The sequence below is a fragment of the Coregonus clupeaformis genome, chromosome 12, assembly GCF_020615455.1.
Source record: "Coregonus clupeaformis isolate EN_2021a chromosome 12, ASM2061545v1, whole genome shotgun sequence".
Classification (NCBI taxonomy): domain Eukaryota; kingdom Metazoa; phylum Chordata; class Actinopteri; order Salmoniformes; family Salmonidae; genus Coregonus; species Coregonus clupeaformis.
The window spans coordinates 25,613,763-25,634,808 of NC_059203.1; the positions used below are offsets into that span (position 1 = coordinate 25,613,763).

Below are 21,046 nucleotides of genomic sequence, written 5' to 3' on the forward strand. Positions count from 1 at the left end.
ACATGTATTTATTTTCCAAGCTACAGCACACAATATCTTATATACAACTGGTTTTTAAAGGACCAAAGAGTTTTGTCTGCTTCTTGTTTTCATTTTTTTGTTTTCATTTTTAGGGCTGTGGCAATACTTACAGCTCTACAAACAATGATAAACACATCCCTGACATTAGCTAGGCCTAGCTCCCAGCTAGCCTAAAAAGACCCCCACAGCCAGACGTGTGTGTGTGTGTGTAACAGCACACCACCAGGAAAGCTGAGAGAGAGAGAGCTAGAATTAGTGCAATGGGTACAAGGAAGGAAGGAAACTCAACTCTCCAGACAGACAGTGTTACCCCCTGCCATAAAAAGCCCCAAAGGGGGGGAGCAGGGGTAAAAGAGGAAGAGAGAGATAACAGGAGGGGGGTGGGGGGAACAGAAAGAGAGAAAGACATTAGTAGAGAGATTTAATGAGTAAGAGTTGCAGAGTTTATGGGAGTTGAAGAGGTAGTAAAAGAGATGGAGAGATGGTGATGGACTGAAATAGCACCGAAGGAAAGAGACTGAGGGAGTATATGCGAGAAACAGAGAAAAGACTAAAGTAGGAGAGACACAGAGAGGCTAGATAGTTGATAATAACATAACGGCATCATCATCATCATCGTTTTTGCTCTGTATTCCGAGTGCCCTTCGGCCCAAAGTGTGGGCTGCTTCTCTCTGGTATACACTGGGGGAACAAGAGTTTGGGAGAAACTCAAACACTGGCACAGCCATTACGCAACTGTTTCCACTAACGCTCTACTCGATAGTAGGGCCAGGACAATACCAGTATCGCATACTCTAGCAGGAAAACAGCCCTAATGTTGGAAACAAACATCATTATGTTGTCATCCAGAGTCACATTTATTTATTTTCCAAGATATAGCACACAATATTTTACATACACCTGTTTTTTTAAAGGACCAAATAATGAAATCTACTTCGTGTTTTCATTATTGCCATGGAAAGAATATTGTGATACTGGTATTGTCACAGCCCTACAAACAGTAAACACATCCCTGACATTACTCAAACACTAGTACAGCCATTACGCAACTGTTTCCACTAACGCGCTACTCGATAGACAAACAAACCACAACTAGGCCAACTCAAAACCTGATCAACAGCTAAAACAACCGAGGATTCACTATGGTTCAACCTTCAGTTGAACTGTTTCATGTTCTGTTTGTGAAGTAGGGACATGGTGGAATCAAGTGTCAATGTAACTATATTGGACAATACGTATATTTCACTGACATGATGAGCTGGAAACCCGTCATCCTGCAAACTGAAGGAATGAATGGGTCACTGGTGGAATCCCTCACTCCCTACTGGATTAGATAAGGCACTGACCAAACAACGCTCAGATGTAATGAAGTTGTAAAATGAGACAAGAAAGATAAAAAAAAAAATATATATATATTTTGGGTTACAACTTTTTTGTATAACTATAGCTACATATAATTTACCTACAGCGTAAATATTATGTCACCAAAGCAGACATGGGTTGCGATAAAATGGGAACTTCAGTTAGCTAACGTTAGTTACACACAGACTGTCTAAGAGCTGGCTAGCCATATTAGCATCTAGTTATAGTCATCTAGATCGTAAAAATGAAAGCTAGATAGCTAGCCACACATTGCTAACGTTAGTTAGACCACTTTGTAAATGTTTAAATATGTACAGTATTCAACTGGATGACCCACGGTAATTTGTCAGCAAACTAAACAGACTGGATTTTGATAGCTAGCAGTTAACTGGCTAGCTAAAATAGCTTGCTTGCTAGCTAGCTTATTAGCATGTCATCTGGTTCTAATCCCTCACGTGATGTTTCATATACCCACAACAACACAAAAACAAATGTCTTTGTCCCGTGCCGAGACATTAGACCCACAGTTTGACTATCTTGTTGTCATTTAACTCTAAAAGTTAAATATTTAACTTCCCTAGCTAATTTTATGTGAGCTGGTTACAGTACTAGCTGGCTAGCTATGCGTGTAGTTGAGGCTCAGAAGTTTAGGCAAGCTTTACGATATGCTAACGTTGGTTAAGGTCAAGTTTATATCATTTTACCTTTTTCTGCATGCAAACAATTGTTCCAAGCAGTAGGTAGTTGGGTCCTGGAGAGTCCGAATTTCGCCTGCTGATGTGTTCCTCAACTCTTATTCCACGTTCATTAACGAAAACACGGAACGTTATTTCTGTTTTACCCGCTTCTTCTACCTGACAAACTCGAAGTGGGACTTTTTAAAAACCTTAATATAAAACGCTTTGTCGCCTATTAGTTCATTCGTTGCATATCTTGAAGGTTAATAGCTAGAGCATGTTGGTCGAACTGTAGAAGGACATGTTATTCCCAACGTTTTTTTGTTTTTCTTCAGTCTACAGCGCTGCTCCACGATCTGTCATACCTACTTCTGTCGTCGTGGTTTGACGTCACAAAATCCAATGAGCACGTACAACGTAGCGTTTGTGTCATCAGCGCATGTGTGTCAGTGCGTTCACTGTATCGATTTTACCGCCCTTTGCTTTTCAAAATGAAAAGGCAAATAACAACAAGAGCAAAGTTCACGTTTAGCTTTCAAAACATTTACTTAGACTTTAGGAATGAACGTGCACAACTTTAGGAATGAACGTGCACAGTGCGTTATCCATATTTTGTACCCAGTCTGACCTACTCAGTGTGGAAAGAAAAAACATGTAAAAAGTTTAAAATCACCAATAATATGTTTGAGAACTCCTATACGTTTGCAGCAATATGATATATCCTGTATATATCAGTAATAATAATAATAATAATAATAATAATAATAATAATAATTGTGACTGTCAGTAACCCACAGAGAGAACGTGTTATGATTATCATTAATGATTGGATGGAATTATTTAATCACCACCTGATATATGTTTATATATACTGTTATATATATTGCTAAACGTGAACTTTGCTTTTCAACAAACTATAGCCATGCATATAACATACATCAAAATACATACAGTGGGGAAAAAAAGTATTTAGTCAGCCACCAATTGTGCAAGTTCTCCCACTTAAAAAGATGAGAGAGGCCTGTAATTTTCATCATAGATACACGTCAACTATGACAGACAAAATGAGGAAAAAAAATCCAGAAAATCACATTGTAGGATTTTTAATGAATTTATTTGCAAATTATGGTGGAAAATAAGTATTTGGTCAATAACAAAAGTTTCTCAATACTTTGTTATATACCCTTTGTTGGCAATGACACAGGTCAAACGTTTTCTGTAAGTCTTCACAAGGTTTCACACACTGTTGCTGGTATTTTGGCCCATTCCTCCATGCAGATCTCCTCTAGAGCAGTGATGTTTTGGGGCTGTCGCTGGGCAACACAGACTTTCAACTCCCTCCAAAGATTTTCTATGGGGTTGAGATCTGGAGACTGGCTAGGTCACTCCAGGACCTTGAAATGCTTCTTACGAAGCCACTCCTTCGTTGCCCGGGCGGTGTGTTTGGGATCATTGTCATGCTGAAAGACCCAGCCACGTTTCATCTTCAATGCCCTTGCTGATGGAAGGAGGTTTTCACTCAAAATCTCACGATACATGGCCCCATTCATTCTTTCCTTTACACGGATCAGTCGTCCTGGTCCCTTTGCAGAAAAAGAGCACCAAAGCATGATGTTTCCACCCCCATGCTTCACAGTAGGTAATGTTTTCTTTGGATGCAACTCAGCATTCTTTGTCCTCCAAACACGATTGAGTTGAGTTTTTACCAAAAAGTTCTATTTTGGTTTCATCTGACCATATGACATTCTCCCAATCCTCTTCTGGATCATCCAAATGCACTCTAGCAAACTTCAGACGGGCCTGGAAATGTACTGGCTTAAGCAGGGGGACACGTCTGGCACTGCAGGATTTGAGTCCCTGGCGGCGTAGTGTATTACTGATGGTAGGCTTTGTTACTTTGGTCCCAGCTCTCTGCAGGTCATTCACTAGGTCCCCCCGTGTTGTTCTGGGATTTTTGCTCACCGTTCTTGTGATCATTTTGACCCCACGGGGTGAGATCTTGCGTGGAGCCCCAGATCGAGGGAGATTATCAGTGGTCTTGTATGTCTTCCATTTCCTAATAATTGCTCCCACAGTTGATTTCTTCAAACCAAGCTGCTTACCTATTGCAGATTCAGTCTTCCCAGCCTGGTGCAGGTCTACAATTTTGTTTCTGGTGTCCTTTGACAGCTCTTTGGTCTTGGCCATAGTGGAGCTTGGAGTGTGACTGTTTGAGGTTGTGGACAGGTGTATTTTATACTGATAACAAGTTCAAACAGGTGCCATTAATGCAGGTAACGAGTGGAGGACAGAGGAGCCTCTTAAAGAAGAAGTTGCAGGTCTGTGAGAGCCAGAAATCTTGCTTGTTTGTAGGTGACCAAATACTTATTTTCCACCATAATTTGCAAATAAATTCATTAAAAATCCTACAATGTGATTTTCTGGATTTTTTTCCCTCAATTTGTCTGTCATAGTTGACGTGTACCTATGATGAAAATTACAGGCCTCTCTCATCTTTTTAAGTGGGAGAACTTGCACAATTGGTGGCTGACTAAATACTTTTTTCCCCCACTGTACATACATCTTTTAACATACATCAAAATGCATACATACATCACATCAGTGTCAACCACACTGCCACTAGGTGTCTCTCTTGACTATGTTTCCTGCAGAAGTAGAGGACAGCTTTTGCAGGGTTTTACATGTCGGCAGAATAGTTTGGTGGAGGATGTACATAAAAGCAGACTGCTTCAAGAGAAGGAGCAGGAAGGCGCAACCACAAAGGATATGATGTAACAACCATTAAACAGCATTTATTTCCATTCTACTTCACCCCACAATTCAGGAGAAAGCAAATGTCAAAAACAGTCATCATCCAAGTTGTCCAGTGGATTTATTTAGACTCAGGTTGTTTCATTACAAACATCAAACATATCAAATGATTGACAACTGCTATGTTTTTGTTACAGAGCATTCATTTTCAATTACAATTAAAAAGAGGTTACAGAATAAACAAATTCATGATTCAAATTTGAAGACTTTCCTGCCATGAAAGCACCAAGAATATTTGCATTATTTTGCTAATATTACTGCTGTCATAGTAATTGACAAAGTAAGGACAAGGAGAGACAGAAAAGAAAGTTGAAAACACTCACATAAAAATACATCCTCTAAGTACACAAAAGGTGATATCAAATGATCTGATAGTACAGTCCCAGTGGTATGTATTTACATTAACATTAGCTTTGGGGTGTTGGGCCTCAGGCACAGTCCATGTCCCCATTGGAGGCTTGAGACAGACGCCTCTCCTCTCTCCCTATGATGCTCACTCTCTCCTCACGCTCCTTCTCCTCTATGTTCTCCTGCTCATTCTCTCTCTCTCTCTCCTTCTCCCTCTCTATCTCGCTCCTCTGATGGTACAGGCATAGGCTTGGGTCATGTAGGGAGGGCACACTCACAACCGGAACCGCTGAGCATCCAAGTGAGAGTCTTCTCTCTGGGATAGAGAGAGGGAGGGGAGGAGAGAATTAGAGTGAGAGCGAGAAAGAGAGAGAGAATGCAGGAAGGACAAGGAGTTTGACACAGGCCCCTGTTCACACTTAGCTTTACACACCATGACACTTCCCTCACAACTAAGCTCACCTCCCGGTCCAATAGGATGCATCAGTCTGTTCATCTGGACGTTCCAGTGTTTGACACTGGTGCTGGCCTGCCGCAGCTTCCTCTGAGCAGTCTGAGGGAGACCATGGAGAGGAAGGGGGATGAGAGGTGGTGAGAAAGAGAATGAGAAAGGGTGAAGGGGAAGAAAATGAGAGAGGGAGTGAAAGCAAAACAATGGGGGAATCAAATAATACATTATTGTGTTTTATGCTGGATCCAGATGCTTCATTTTGAGATGTTAATCGGACAAGAAGGAGTGTGATAAAAACAAAACATAGCGTGCACACTGACATAGTTATCCTAGTTATCCTGCATAACATCTATCTACACTGACCGCTAAGATCCTGAACGTTATCTTATTTTAGGGGGTAGATCAGCTTTAATATTGCAGATAGATTGTAACTTCCATCAATGTAATTGTCTGCATCACTTCCAATCCCCCATATGTTTTTTCCCCGCAAATATATATATATACATATACATACATACACATACATACATACATACATATACACATGCATATAAATACATATACAGTGGGGAGAACAAGTATTTGATACACTGCCGATTTTGCAGGTTTTCCTACTCACAAAGCATGTAGAGGTCTGTAATTTCTATCATAGGCACACTTCAACTGTGAGAGACGGAATCTAAAACAAAAATCCAGAAAATCATATTGTATGATTTTTAAGTAATTCATTTGCATTTTATTGCATGACATAAGTATTTGATCACCTACCAACCAGTAAGAATTCCGGCTCTCACAGACCTGTTAGTTTTTCTTTAAGAAGCCCTCCGGTTCTCCACTCATTACCTGTATTAACTGCACCTGTTTGAACTCGTTACCTGTATAAAATACACCTGTCCACACACTCAATCAAACAGACTCCAACCTCTCCACAATGGCCAAGACCAGAGAGCTGTGTAAGGACATCAGGGATAAAATTGTAGACCTGCACAAGGCTGGGATGGGCTACAGGACAATAGGCAAGCAGCTTGGTGAGAAGGCAACAACTGTTGGCGCAATTATTAGAAAATGGAAGAAGTTCAAGATGACGGTCAATCACCCTCGGTCTGGGGCTCCATGCAAGATCTCACCTCGTGGGGCATCAATGATCACGAGGAAGGTGAGGGATCAGCCCAGAACTACACAGCAGGATCTGGTCAATGACCTGAAGAGAGCTGGGACCACAGTCTCAAAGAAAACCATTAGTAACATATTACGCCGTCATGGATTAAAATCCTGCAGCGCACGCAAGGTCCCCCTGCTCAAGCCAGCGCATGTCCAGGCCCGTCTGAAGTTTGCCAATGACCATCTGGATGATCCAGAGGAGGAATGGGAGAAGGTCATGTGGTCTGATGAGACAAAAATAGAGCTTTTTGGTCTAAACTCCACTCGCCGTGTTAGGAGGAAGAAGAAGGATGAGTACAACGCCAAGAACACCATCCCAACCGTGAAGCATGGAGGTGGAAACATCATTCTTTGGGGATGCTTTTCGCAAAGGGGACAGGACGACTGCACCGTATTGAGGGGAGGATGGATGGGGCCATGTATCGCGAGATCTTGGCCAACAACCTCCTTCCCTCAGTAAGAGCATTGAAGATGGGTCGTGGCTGGGTCTTCCAGCATGACAACGACCCGAAACACACAGCCAGGGCAACTAAGGAGTGGCTCCGTAAGAAGCATCTCAAGGTCCTGGAGTGGCCTAGCCAGTCTCCAGACCTGAACCCAATAAAACATCTTTGGAGGGAGCTGAAAGTCCATATTGCCCAGCGACAGCCCCGAAACCTGAAGGATCTGGAGAAGGTCTGTATGGAGGAGTGGGCCAAAATCTCTGCTGCAGTGTGTGCAAACCTGGTCAAGACCTACAGGAAACGTATGATCTCTGTAATTGCAAACAAAGGTTTCTGTACCAAATATTAAGTTCTGCTTTTCTGATGCATCAAATACTTATGTCATGCAATAAAATGCAAATTAATTACTTAAAAATCATACAATGTGATTTTCTGGATTTTTGTTTTAGCTGTCTCTCACAGTTGAAGTGTACCTATGATAAAAATTACAGACCTCTACATGCTTTGTAAGTAGGAAAACCTGCAAAATCGGCAGTGTATCAAATGCTTGTTCTCCCCACTGTTTACATGTCCTTAAAAAAAATTTCTTCCCTTTATTACTTTCCAACCCCACCACCCCTCCCCTAATTGGAGTAAACTAGTGAACAACAATACTTAGGCCTCTACTTCCAGTTTATACATACTATATACATTTTATGGACACAGTCAATTTTACAATAATTCTATTTTGTTTGCTTCCTCTACCCTTAACCTCTCCGATCATTTTCATGATGTCCATCCGGTTTGCTTCTACATGCCATATCTTTCAAACTGTGCTCTTTCACGAACGTTCTATATACTTATTATGGATACAGTATGTTTTACATTAGTTATTTTGTTGTTATTAGCTGTTATTAGTCCCAACCTTCAGCTCCAATCAACCCCTCCCATCTATCTCTTAACACCATCCATATTGGATATCTATTTGCCATATATTTTTCAACTGTACTGTGATGTTCCACAAAAGCTCTGAACCCTTCTATTCTCATTGTTTCTACAGATTGTAAATTGCATTTTTTTGTTGTTGTTGCTAAAAGTGTTATTATATTATTGATCGATTGACTATGACTTTTCAGATCACCCAGTAGGGTTAGCTCCAGGTAAATATTGCAATCCTTCAGCCATTCCTGGAGCTGTGACCAAAAACAAGCTACAAATGGACAGTACCTAAACAAATGATCTAATGATTCTGTCTCTTCGCAGCAAAATCTGCAGAGCTGGGAAGATTGTATCCCCCATATAAATAACATTCTATTGGCAGCAAGAATTTTGTATGATAATTGAAATGGAAAAATTCTAAGTTTTGAATCCGGCGTCGTTTTGTATATTAGTTCATAAACCATTTGCCATGGAATCGGTACGTCAAAAATCTCTTCCCAACTATTTTGCAATCTATTTGGGACGGCTGTCAATCCTTTGGTTCTTAAATTAAACTGGTATACTTTTTTATTTATCACAATTTTCTTTAACCAATTATGGTCTTTAATGCAGGGCCGACAGACAAGTTCCTTACTTTTTCCCACTTCCACTTTCCTCTTCCATTTTTGCAGTAATGCTGCAATTATTTGGTTGTAATTTTCGGTAGAGCAGACATTTCCATATGTTTTTGTTAGCTGCATGTGCGACATAACTACCTATGATATCACTTACGAATATTATACCTTTTTAAAACATTTTTTCAAACATATTTTTGTTACATTATTTGTTCTGTCGTTTCTGGAGGATTACATTGAAATTGCAACCAACTTTCCATGGCTTGTTTTAGAAATAGTGATATTTGAGAGATCATTTCCTTTTCAAATAACTGAAAGTGAGAGGTTGTAATCTGAATAAAGGGGAAAAGGGCATTCTTGAACATGGGGTGAGACAATCTTAATAATTTGCTAGAGAACCAGTTCGGATTTAAGTATAACTTTTGTATGACTGAAGCCTTTAGTGATAGGTTTAATGCTTTAATATTTAATAATTTAAAAAACAGTTCGCTAGGCGTAGGCAAGACCATAAGCAAATAGGTAAACTGGGATAATACTAAAGAGTTAATCAGGGTGATTTGTCCACAAATAGACAGGTATTTACCTTTCCATGGTAGCAAGATCTTATCTTTCTATTAAAATGTATTTGAGTGAGATCATTAATTTATTTTGGGATAGGTATTCCAAGTATATCCACATCACCATCAGACCATTTTATTGGTAAACTACACGGTAATGTAAAAATTGTATTGTTTAGTGATCCAATACGTAAAATTGTACATTTATCATAATTTGGTTGTAATCCTCTATGAGGCTGTGGAGGGATTCAAGTTGTGGATTTAAAAGAAAACATGAATCATCATCGTACAATGACACCTTTGTTTTTAAGCCCTGGATTTATAATCCCTTGATATTATTGTTGGATCTAATTTTAATAGCTAACATTTCAATGGCCATAATAAATAGATATGCCAATAGTGGACAACCTTGTTTTACTCCTCTTGACAGTTTAAAACTTTCGTAGAAATAGCCATTATTTACTATTTTACACCTAGGGTTACTATACATGATTTTAACCCATTTTATAAGAGATTCTCCAAAATTGAAATGCTCCAGGCATTTATATATAAACTCCAGTCGTACTTTATCAAAAGCCTTTTCAAAGTCAGCTATGAATAGCATGCCTGGTTTCCCACATTTTTCATAGTGTTCTATTGTTTCCAGTACTTGCCTTATATTATCTCCAATGTATCGTCCATGTAAAAAACCTGTCTGATTAGAATTAATAATGTCCGACAATACCTTTTTGATTCTATGCGCTATACACTGAAGTGTAAGGGGCCTCCAATTTTTTAAATGGACTGGATCTTTATATTTCCCACTTGTATCCTGTCACGATCGTCTGAAGGAGCGGACCAATACGCAGCGCGTGGAGTGAACATGATGACTTTATTTAATTAAAGCAACCACGAAAAAACAACAAATGACGATACGTGAAGTCCTCTGTGACACCGACAGAACATACAACACTGGAACAATACCTTAACTTGGAACAATAACCCACAAAACAAAGGTGAAAACTGACAGTTTAAATATGGCTCCCAATCAGAGATAACGAGCCGACAGCTGACACTCGTTACCTCCGATTGGGAGTCATTGACTACAACATACAACCACCTAGAAAAACAACCCACAGACCTGCAAACATAGAAATACACCCGACAGAACTACCAACATAGAAAAACACCCAAATCCCCAACAAAACAACATACACTCTAGCTCACATACAAAAGTCCTAGAGCCAGAGTGTCACATATCCTGTTTCAGTAATAATGAAATCAGACCTTCTTCTTGAGTGTCTGATAATCTACCATTTACATAGGAGTGGTTAAAACATGCTAATAACGGTCCTCTGAGTATAAAAAAAACGGTTTGGTATACCTCAACTGGTATGCCATCCAAAACTGGAGTTTTCCCAGATTTAAAGTCTTTAATTGCATCCAGAAGTTCCTCTGTAATTTCACCTTCACATGAGTCTTTCTGTATGGCTGTTAATTTTACATTATCAATAGAAAAAAATCAATACAATTAGCTTCAGTTAGAGGAGATGGAGGCGACTGAAACGAAAACTTATGCTTACTTTGTACTCCTTCAAAATATAATTTGGTGAATCATGGTTGACTCTGTCATTTGTAACTAGTTGAAGTAAATTCATTTTGGTAGCATTTCTATGTTGAAGAAAAAAAAAATATTGGTGCATTTTTCCCCATCTCTATACACCAAGTCACTTGGCTCTGTCATATCCTCACATGGTCTCTCCTATCATTGCTACGCAGACGACACACAATTAATTTTCTCCTTTCCCCCTTCTGATAACCAGGTGGCGAATCGCATCTCTGCATGTCTGGCAGACATATCAGTGTGGATGTCGGATCACCACCTCAAGCTGAACCTCGGCAAGACGGAGCTGCTCTTCCTCCCGGATCTCGCCATCACGGTTGACAACTCCATTGTGTCCTCCTCCCAGAGTGCAAAGAACCTTGGCGTGACCCTGGACAACATCCTGTCGTTCTCCGCTAACATAAAAGCGGTGACCCGATCCTGCAGGTTCATGCCCTACAACATTCGCAGAGTACGACCCTACCTTACACAGAAAGCGGCACAGGTCCTAATCCAGGCACTTGTCATCTCCCGTCTGGATTACTGCAACTCACTGTTGGCTGGGCTCCCTGCCTGTGCCATTAAACCCCTACAACTTATCCAGAACGCTGCAGCCCAGCTGGTGTTCAACCTTCCCAAGTTCTCTCATGTCACCCCGCTCCTCCGCACACTCCACTGGCTTCCAGTTGAAGCTCGCATCTACTACAAAACCATGGTGCTTGCCTACGGAGCTGTGAGGGGAACGGCACCTCCTTACCTTCAGGCTCTGATCAGACCCTACACCCAAACGAGGGCACTACGTTCATCCACCTCTGGCCTGCTAGCCCCCGACCTCTACGGAAGCACAGTTCCCGCTCAGCCCAGTCAAAACTATTCGCTGCTCTGGCACCCCAATGGTGGAACAAGCTCCCCCACGACGCCAGGACAGCGGAGTCACTGACCACCTTCCGGAGACACTTGAAACCCTACCTCTTTAAGTAATACCTGGAATAGTAAAAAATGTATCCTTCTACTCCCCCCTCTCCCACACCCCCATTAAAATAAATAAATAAATAGGGTGGTTGTCCCACTGGCTATCATAAGTTGAATGCACCAATTTGTAAGTCGCTCTGGATAAGAGCATCTGCTAAATGACAAATGTAAATGTAATATTCCATCCAGTTTGCTTTATTTTTATAATATATTATACTTGATCTTTCTTGAATAAGTTCCTCCATTTCTTTTTGTTTTTCCTCTAATTTATTCTGAGCCTCTATGTTACAGTTTTTATTGCTATCTATCTGTTCTGTTAGACCTTCTATTTCCTTTGTTAGTATGGACTCTTTTGACCTAAATTGCTTTTGTTTTCGAGATGAGTACATTTAAAAGTGTCCCATACAATAAGGGGATTTGCTGTACCTATGTTATGTCAGAAAAGTTCTAGTTAAAAGCAAGTTATCATCCAATAGGCTTTGATTACATTTCCAATATCCTTGCCCACGTGGAAATTCAGTAATGTATATGCCAATTCTATGATGGTCCAACCGCATTCTGTCCCCTATCAACACTTTAAAAACTTTTGGTGCCAACGAGAATGACATAAGAAAGAAGTCAAGACGACTAGCTTGATTGAGTCTCCGCCATGTATATCTCACTAGGTCAGGATATTTAAGCCTCCATATATCCACTAGTTCAAATGTATCCATGACATTCATGATTTCCTTAAAAGCATGAGGGTGATAGTTTGTAGTGTGATTTCCTTTACGGTCCATTGAGCTATTTAAAACAGTATTATAATCTCCCACCATAATAATAGAGTATTGTACTGCTTGCAGGGTTGATAATTTATTATATATATTTTCAAAGAAGCGTGGATCATCATTATTTGGTCCGTTAAGGTTAATGAGCCATATCTGTTTATGGTCCAATAACATATTTAAAATCATCCACCTACCTTGTGGATCTGTTTAGACAGATGTTCATCTTGCCGTCCACATTATACACATGCATGCCCGATCACACAGAAACAGGCGCAGCAAAGGTAGTTAACCGGACTATAATTGCTTGTTGAGTAGATTCAAGTTTTATTAGTCGTATGTACGGGATACGTATGGTATACATTTTCCAACTAAATGCTTACTTGCAGGTTCCTTCTCGACAATGCAACAACAATAAGAAATAGTAAAAAAAAGAAGAATACGTATATATATAATAAAAATCTTAGCATAAGTATAATACATGAAGGCACAATTTATAGTACAATATTTCCATGTGTATTGGGGAACGGGGGGGATGGGGGCAAGTGTATAAATTGAGCAGTATAGTAGAGTAGCTGTCGAGTATGTCACGCTCGTCTAATGAGGGAGACCAAGGCGCAGCGTTGCGGGTGAACATATTTATATTTATTGTCTAGATCACACGATCAAAACAAAGAACGAAACGTGAAGTCCTTCGATACACAACCAAAAGGAACAAGAAACCACAAAACACAAAGTGCAAGACAAACAGTTAAATATGGCTCCCAATCAGAGACACCCAGCTGACACTCGTTGCCTCTGATTGGGAGTCACTCAGACCAACATAGAAAATTAAACATAGACTTACACACCTGGCTCAACATAACATAGTCCCCAGAGCCAGGGCGTGACAGTACCCCCCAAAGGCGCGGACTCGGCCGCGCCAAACAACCACAACAGGGAGGGACCGGTGGGCACTCGCCGCCGCGGCGGATCCGGCCCGGACATGACCCAGGCACGGGTTGTGCTGGACTGACGACGCACACCCCTGGCTTGCTGCGTGGAGGAGGAACAGGCCGACCGGGCTGACGGGCGCACCCCTGACTTGAGTGCGGGAGCAGGAATGAGCCGGACGGGCTGACGACGCGCACCACTGACCCGGTGCGGGGAGCTTGGACGGGCCGGACCGGTGGCTGACGCGCACCACAGACTTGGTGCGGAGAGAGGAACGGGCCGGACAGGGCTGGCGAAACGCACCATAGACTTGGTGCGGAGAGCAGGCACGGGCCGTGCCGGACTGACGACGCACACCACTGGCTTGGTGCGGGAAGCTTGGATGGGCCGGACTGGGCTGGCGACGCGCACCACAGACTTGGTGCGGAGAGCAGGAACGGGCCGGGCTGGGCTGTCGACGCACACCGTAGGTTTGGTGCGGGGAGCAGGAATAGACCGGGCTGGGCTGGCGACGCACACCGTAGGCTTTGTGCGTGGAGCAGGGACAGGCCGGGCTGGGCTGTCAACGCACACCACTGATTTGGTGGGAATGGCAGGAACAGGCCGGGCTGGGCTGACGACGCGCACCACTGACTTGGTGGGAATGGCAGGAACAGGCCGGGCCGGGCTGACGACGCGCACCACTGACTTGGTGGGAATGGCAGCCCGGTCCGGCCCGTTCCTCCTCCACGCATCAAGCCAGGGGTGTGCGTCGTCAGTCCAGCACAACCCGTGCCTGGGTCATGTCCGAGCCGGATCCGCCGCTGAGGCGGAGTGCCCACCCGGTCCCTCCCTGTTGTGGTTGTTTGCGCGGCCGAGTCCGCGCTTTGGGGGGTACTGTCACGCCTGGCTCTGGGGACTATGTTATGTTGAGCCAGGGTGTGTAAGTCTATGTTTAATTTTCTATGTTGGTCTGAGTGACTCCCAATCAGAGGCAACGAGTGTCAGCCGGGTGTCTCTGATTGGGAGCCATATTTAACTGTTTGTCTTGCACTTTGTGTTTTGTGGTTTCTTGTTCCTTTTGGTTGTGTATCGAAGGACTTCACGTTTCGTTCTTTGTTTTGATCGTGTGATCTAGACAATAAATATAAATATGTTCACCCGCAACGCTGCGCCTTGGTCTCCCTCATTAGACGATCGTGACAGAGTAGCTGTAGTTCTCTGCACATTAGTTCCCAGATTTGTATTTAGCAGAAGATGTAGGGTTCGATAAAGATTTGTTTCACTCACTGCAATGTCCTGGTCCATTCTGTGCCGGCTGGCCCGAACCTTCTCCAGCTGGTGTTGGGCCTCCTCCAAAGCCTGGGACTTGGTTACCATCTCCTGCCTGAGCTCCTGCTTCTCTCTCTGGGTCTTCAGGATGTACTGCTCCTGTTCCTCTTGGAGGGCCAGCAGGACCTTCATCTTCTCCTCCTCATCCACCAGCAGCCTGGTGGTGAAGAGAGAGAAGGAGAGAACCCTTATGCAGAACCCTTATGCAGGGTTCTAATCACACTACACTTCAAGCTTAGTTGGAGCTCTAAAATTAGTGCGCTGGACCAATGTTAAAGTTACAGATTAGGGATGCCCATTTATTGCATATTCTCAAACTTCTGTTGGCGTCCTGATTTCCTTATGGTATGTGACGTTGTCATTATGAAGGAACAATCAGAGAGCAGCGTTTTGATGATTTTGATTTTGATTTTGATTTTATTTAACTAGGCAAGTCAGTTAAGAACAAATTCTTATTTACAATGACGGCCTACACCAGCCAAACCCGGACGACGCTGGGCCAATTGTGCGCCGCCCTATGGGACTCCCAATCACGGCCGGCTGGAATGGAACCAGGGGGTCTGTAGTGACGCCTCAAGCACTGAGATGCAGTGCCTTAGACCGCTGCCACTCGGGAGCCCGAGTGGTGCAGAGAGCAGAGTTATTATGATGGAATTATGATGGGACAAATCAGAGAGCAGAGGTATGACAATTTCATAATCAAGGACCAATCAGAGAGCAGGGTTATGACAATGTCATTATCAAGGGACCAGTCAGAGAGCACGATTATGACAATGTCATAACGAAGGGACCAATCAGAGAGCAGGGTTATGGAAAAAGTAAACATGAGCTCTTCTAGGGGGTTAAAAAAAAGAAAATAACACCATAAGATGTTCAGTTCCTGAGAAAACAGACAAACCACAAGTACCGAGCAGAGATGACAGGAAATCGTTGGGTCTCTCTGAGAGCAAACACATCTACCAACAAACACAGCTGTGTGTGTGTGTGTGTGTTTGTCTGAGGGTTCCTTGCATTTTAGATAAACTCAGGTACAACTTCATATTAATACTAGCGGTCTTTTTGGTTTGGCTAGTTTTTGATTTGGGTAATCATCAAAAAGACACCATTGGGGTTTGCAGATTTCACTAAATGAAGCACATACTGTGGCTAGCAGGTCAAGGCCATCACTTCTAACGTGAAACGTCCCCCCACCGTCTTTTTTTGAAAGTGTGACTGAAATGAGAGGAAACTGTGAGCACTAAGAAGTGTCAGACATTTACAGAAGACATGTAAGTGTCAGGGGGTATAAGATAGTCAGATAGTCCTTTTCCCGGATGTTTGTGACCTGTGTGTACGTGTGTGTGCGTGTGTGTGTTTGTACGTGTGTTTGTGCGTGTGTGCGTGTGTGTGTGTGTTTGTGCGTGTGTGCGTATGTGTGTGTGTATTCTGTACATACAGTGTGTATGTGTGTGTGTGTGTGTTACCTGGCCTGTGCGAGGCGGTAGGCCTCCTCGTTCTGTCTAGCTCTGATCTCCTGGTGCAGGGCCTCCTCCAGGCGGAGCTGCGTCTCCTCCAGCTCCCTGATCCTCTTCCGCTGGCGGTCTGTCTCCGCCTCCTTCAGGGCCATCTCCGCCTGCATGTTGTATCGCACCTGGCCCACGACAAACACACACTTAAACCAGGACAAAGCCACAGTTAAACCCTTAAATATCTTTAGAGTTAGACATGTATGTTGGGTCCTTCTTCTCATTGTCTCACACCTTCCTTCTCCTCTACTAATCCTTTTCACCTTCTCTTCCTCTTCTCCTCTCTCCTCTTCTCCTTCCTCCTCTTTACCTCTACCTCCTTTCCTTACCCGGCTCATCTCCTCCTCCTCACACCTCCTCATCTCCTTAGCCTCTCACCTCCTCAGCCTGCTGTAGCTGCTCCTGCAGGGTTCTCTGCAGCTCCTCATGTTTCTGTCTCCTCTTCTGCTCCTCCTGCAGCAGAGCTGCCTGGGAGTGCCTCTGCGCCTCCTGCACACCGATTATACCAACAAAAATAACAGCAGTTATTGTGATGCTTTTATCACATGGCTATCCAAAGTTCAGTTTTCTTCATAATGATCTCTCACTCCTACTCTCACTGTAACTCACTGTAACTCTCACTGTCTCTGTCTCTGTCTCTCACTCTCTCACAACGCACACACACACACACACACACACACACACACACACACACACACACACACACACACACACACACACACACACACACACACACACACACACACACACACACACACACACACACACACACACACACACACACACACACACACACACACACACACACACACACACACACACACACACACACACACACACACACACACACACACACACACACACACACACACACACACACACACACCTGTAGGAGCTCCAGCTCAGCCAGCTTGCTCTCCCTCTCCCCCTGGAGGAGGCACAGACGTTGTAGCTCCTCCTCCTTGGCGGTGCGCCTCCTCTCCTTCTCCTCCCTGTGCTCTCTGCGTCGCAGCTTCAGGTCCTTATGCAGGGAGTTCTTCCCCTCTACACACAGACGGATCGCTGTCTGGATCGCTGCAGGAACAACATATTGCTTAGGCAAAATGAAGCTTAGGCCCGAGGCTAGTACTTTTTAGACTGGGCTAGTAGAATTCGTGATTTATGTCTGTAAATGCTCTACAAATGTAATTTATTATTATTATTATTAATAAAATATCGCATGGCACAGATTCTACAACCGTTGGCCAATAGAATATCACCCCCACACCTAGAAATTGCCCAAAATCCATTCCTAAATGTTCTCGTGGCTTTAAAAACACAGTGTGTGTGCAGTGTACAGAAGAGAGTATGATCTCTGACCTGTGGTCCACTCCTGTCTCTGCTTGGTGTCGGAGGCGCTCATCTCGTAGGTCTTAGTGAGCGTCTTCACACAGAACATACACCTCTTTCCCTCCTTCTCTGGTAGCACCTGTCAGTGCAAACACAACACAGTGGTGAGAAAATAACTACCATAACAACAACAACTTGCATACTCCAACGTTCTTATTGTTATAAAGAATGGGGTGCTTCATATTCATTATATGTATGTTACCCTGAAGCATTCCTGTCTGAACAAATCCCTCAGCCCAGCTGTGCCTTCTATTCTACATAACCCAGCATTGTGTACCTCCACAAAGCAGTTGTGGTCCAGCTCGATACAGCCTTTACACTCCTTGTGGTCTTCACTGACGTAGTAATGCAGAGTACTGGGCCGGAGAGAGAACCAGCGCTCGTTCCAGTTCCTACGCAAGTGGCCCTTCTTCCACAGATACCCCTGAGGACAGTTACATACACCAACACAAAGGTACACATGCCTAGTTATATAAATACTGTATTATATGTTTATTACATGCATATTACATGCATATTACATGCACACCAACACAAACATTTCTAATTATCTTTATGTTTAAAAGCACCTCTTTTATGATATTGCCCACTATCTCCTGGTAGACCTTGTCTATCGCCATGGTGACAGAGTCCTTCTCCACACCTCTGGTCAGCCTCCCGGTGTTGACAAAGTCCAGGAAGGCCCACACTGTGATGCCGCTCTGCTGCACAGCCTCCTGGGATATGAAATCCTCAATGTCCACACAGCTAAGCTCCACACTCATGGCTAAGCAGATCTTCTTCAGGAGGTATTCCACCTGATAGGGGCCATAGGGAATGAACGGGACACATAATGGGACAAATCTTAACTTGAGACAGAATTTTCGCCCAAATCTCCCATTGACATTATTGCAAGATTTGCATGAAAGGTTGATGAATGGAAGAAAGAAAATAGGGAAATGATTTTGGATTATATGTCCAGGGCTAAGAACTCACCTCCTCAGGGGCCAGGATCAGTGGATACTTGTCTTCAGACAAGAAGTTGAAGAGGCACCAGAGATGGAAAGCGTCTTTATCAGGCAGAACACTCACGCCATTTTTAGGCTGGTAGTTCTTTTTGGCACAGAGAGTCCAGCAGAACTCATCTACATTCTCCTTATCAAACGTGCCCTCAACCACCTGGGGTCAGAAAAAGAGGATGTCAAGTGTATGTGTGTGTGTGTGCGTGCGTGCGTGCGTGTGTGTGTGTGCGTGCCTGTGTGTGTGTCTGTACAGTACCTTGTCCAGTATAAATTTGTTGAGGTAGGGCATGTACCCCTGGTTGGACACCGGCCCATCATCATCATCTCTGAAGTGGTCCTCTAGAGCCACAGGGTTGTGGGGGATGTTCAGCGCAGTGTACAGGTTATGAGACAAAACCTACAAGACCGGGAGAGACAGACATACAGACAGACAGACGGAAAGAGATTTATTTCTTCATAAAATCTCAAACATTCTATGCCAGCAAAAATGTCAATTACAACTTCTAGAATTCCAGTTTTGGAGCATGTAGTCTTAGAGCAAGGAGATGGAGGGGGTGAGACAGGGACTCTTTGACGATGTCAAAATAGCGACGGCTGGGACTCAGAGCCCAATCCCCTCAGTGTGACTGGGATTAGAAACGTCACAATGCATGATCCCACACACAACGCAACACAACACAACACAGCATCACTGACCCATAGCACACGACAATCCAGCACACACGTATTCACCCAAACACCAGTGCAATAACACACCACCAGCCACTCAGATGCGTTAGGGGGCTCAGAGAGGGTCTGCCTCTGAACATAGAGATAGGCCTATCACCATAGCAGATTACTGATGACTGCTTCTCCATAGTCTGGCCCATACATAATCCCAGCAATTAGCCCAGTTACAGTCATGTGTTTGTTAATCTAGACTTGAGGAGGGGGGCCAAACGTCAAAACTAGGGCTGTGCAATAATGAAGTTCATTATGAATGTGATCAAATGCCAATAGAAGGGGTTTGATCAAGACAATAACATGATCTAAGACACAAATCAGTATACAGTGCTGTGTGGCTCACGCTAGAGGAAAGATCACACCCACGCATTGAGCTAACAGGAAAGAGATCAGATCTTGAAAATAAAGTGTCTCATCTAATGGGGTTGACCTGACTAGATCAATAAATAAACAAATAAAACAAGTTCTGATGCCAATGATATAAAAATATAATTTTCCTCAAACAATAAAAATATGCTGAAAAGATTAACAAAAACAATTAAGTGTAAAAACGTCAATAACACACAAACCAACACATTGGAAGGACAGAGAGACATACTGAAGAACATCACTCCTGTCCTCCCTGCTCTTTGACCTCTATACTGCCCCCCAACTTGACCCCTGACCTCTCACCTTTAGCTGGGACTTGGACACCTTCCCACTCTTCTCCACGTCCAGAGAGGTGAAGGCATACCAGATGGACTTCAGCAGTTCAGCTCTCAACTCCATGACTGCTTCTGCTCAGCTCTGCTTATTTTACTGCATTGCTGTGTGTGTGTATGTATGTGTACGACACACAGACCTGTGTGTGTCTCAGTAAACCCCCACATCCTGCTCTTTGATAAATGGGTGCCCTGAAGCTCACTGGCGCAACCTATCTGTAGAAAACAGGACAACTGTAAAGGGTCACCAAGGGCAACAGTGTGGGTTATATTTGGAATTGGCCACCAGAGGACAGCATCTGACTGTACTCCACACTGAGGAACTCAACTGCAGTGAGTGTGCGTTATTGTCCATTACACTACTCTCACCAGCTAAGCATGCAACTGTGCCAATACAATTAATTCTGGTTCGGGTTCGAGTTACAGTTACAGTTCACAACAGTTTGCATATCTACCGCTCCTGGATGCATATAATCAGATCTTCTGCCTGTTCGAACCTGACCACCATCAATCATCCAACCTGATTTTGAATCAACTCCAGCAAGCAGAATACCACAATGCAGTGAGACAACCATCTCCTTAATTGTTTTTGTTTATGTCAACAGTTGGCTTGATTATCTCAAGTTGTTACTGCAGGGGTTTCCTGCTGTTATAATTGTTCCCTTGATGTTGGAAAACCACAACAGTGTCTGATTTTTGGTTGTCGCAGATGCAACTCCCCGACTTCACTCACCGACTTTCGTCTACAGCCGGCTTCGTTAGGCTTACCGCTCAAACACACCCACTGCAATACCACAGGATA

The 21,046-nt window shown here is 43.3% G+C and overlaps 2 protein-coding genes across 2 annotated transcripts in view; both read right to left on the bottom strand.

The window, feature by feature from the left end:
* Positions 1–2,434, bottom strand: part of LOC121578091 (peroxisome proliferator-activated receptor delta) — a 46,893-nt gene extending 44,459 nt beyond the window's left edge. The window contains 1 exon segment of the mRNA XM_041892197.2: positions 2,088–2,434. The gene's annotated coding sequence lies outside the window, so the exon portion shown is untranslated.
* A 2,481-nt stretch (positions 2,435–4,915) lies between these two features.
* LOC121578090 (differentially expressed in FDCP 6 homolog) lies at positions 4,916–20,336 on the bottom strand. Its single transcript, XM_041892196.1, has 12 exons — positions 20,216–20,336; positions 19,077–19,217; positions 18,795–18,977; positions 18,389–18,616; positions 18,097–18,243; positions 17,790–17,898; positions 17,317–17,504; positions 16,809–16,919; positions 16,389–16,555; positions 14,884–15,082; positions 5,682–5,772; positions 4,916–5,535 (listed from the first exon to the last, which is right to left on the bottom strand). The coding sequence occupies exons 1-12, from the start codon at positions 20,309–20,311 to the stop codon at positions 5,300–5,302; spliced, it is 1,896 nt and encodes a 631-aa protein (XP_041748130.1). The 5' UTR covers positions 20,312–20,336; the 3' UTR covers positions 4,916–5,299.
* Positions 20,337–21,046: the final 710 nt, after the last annotated feature.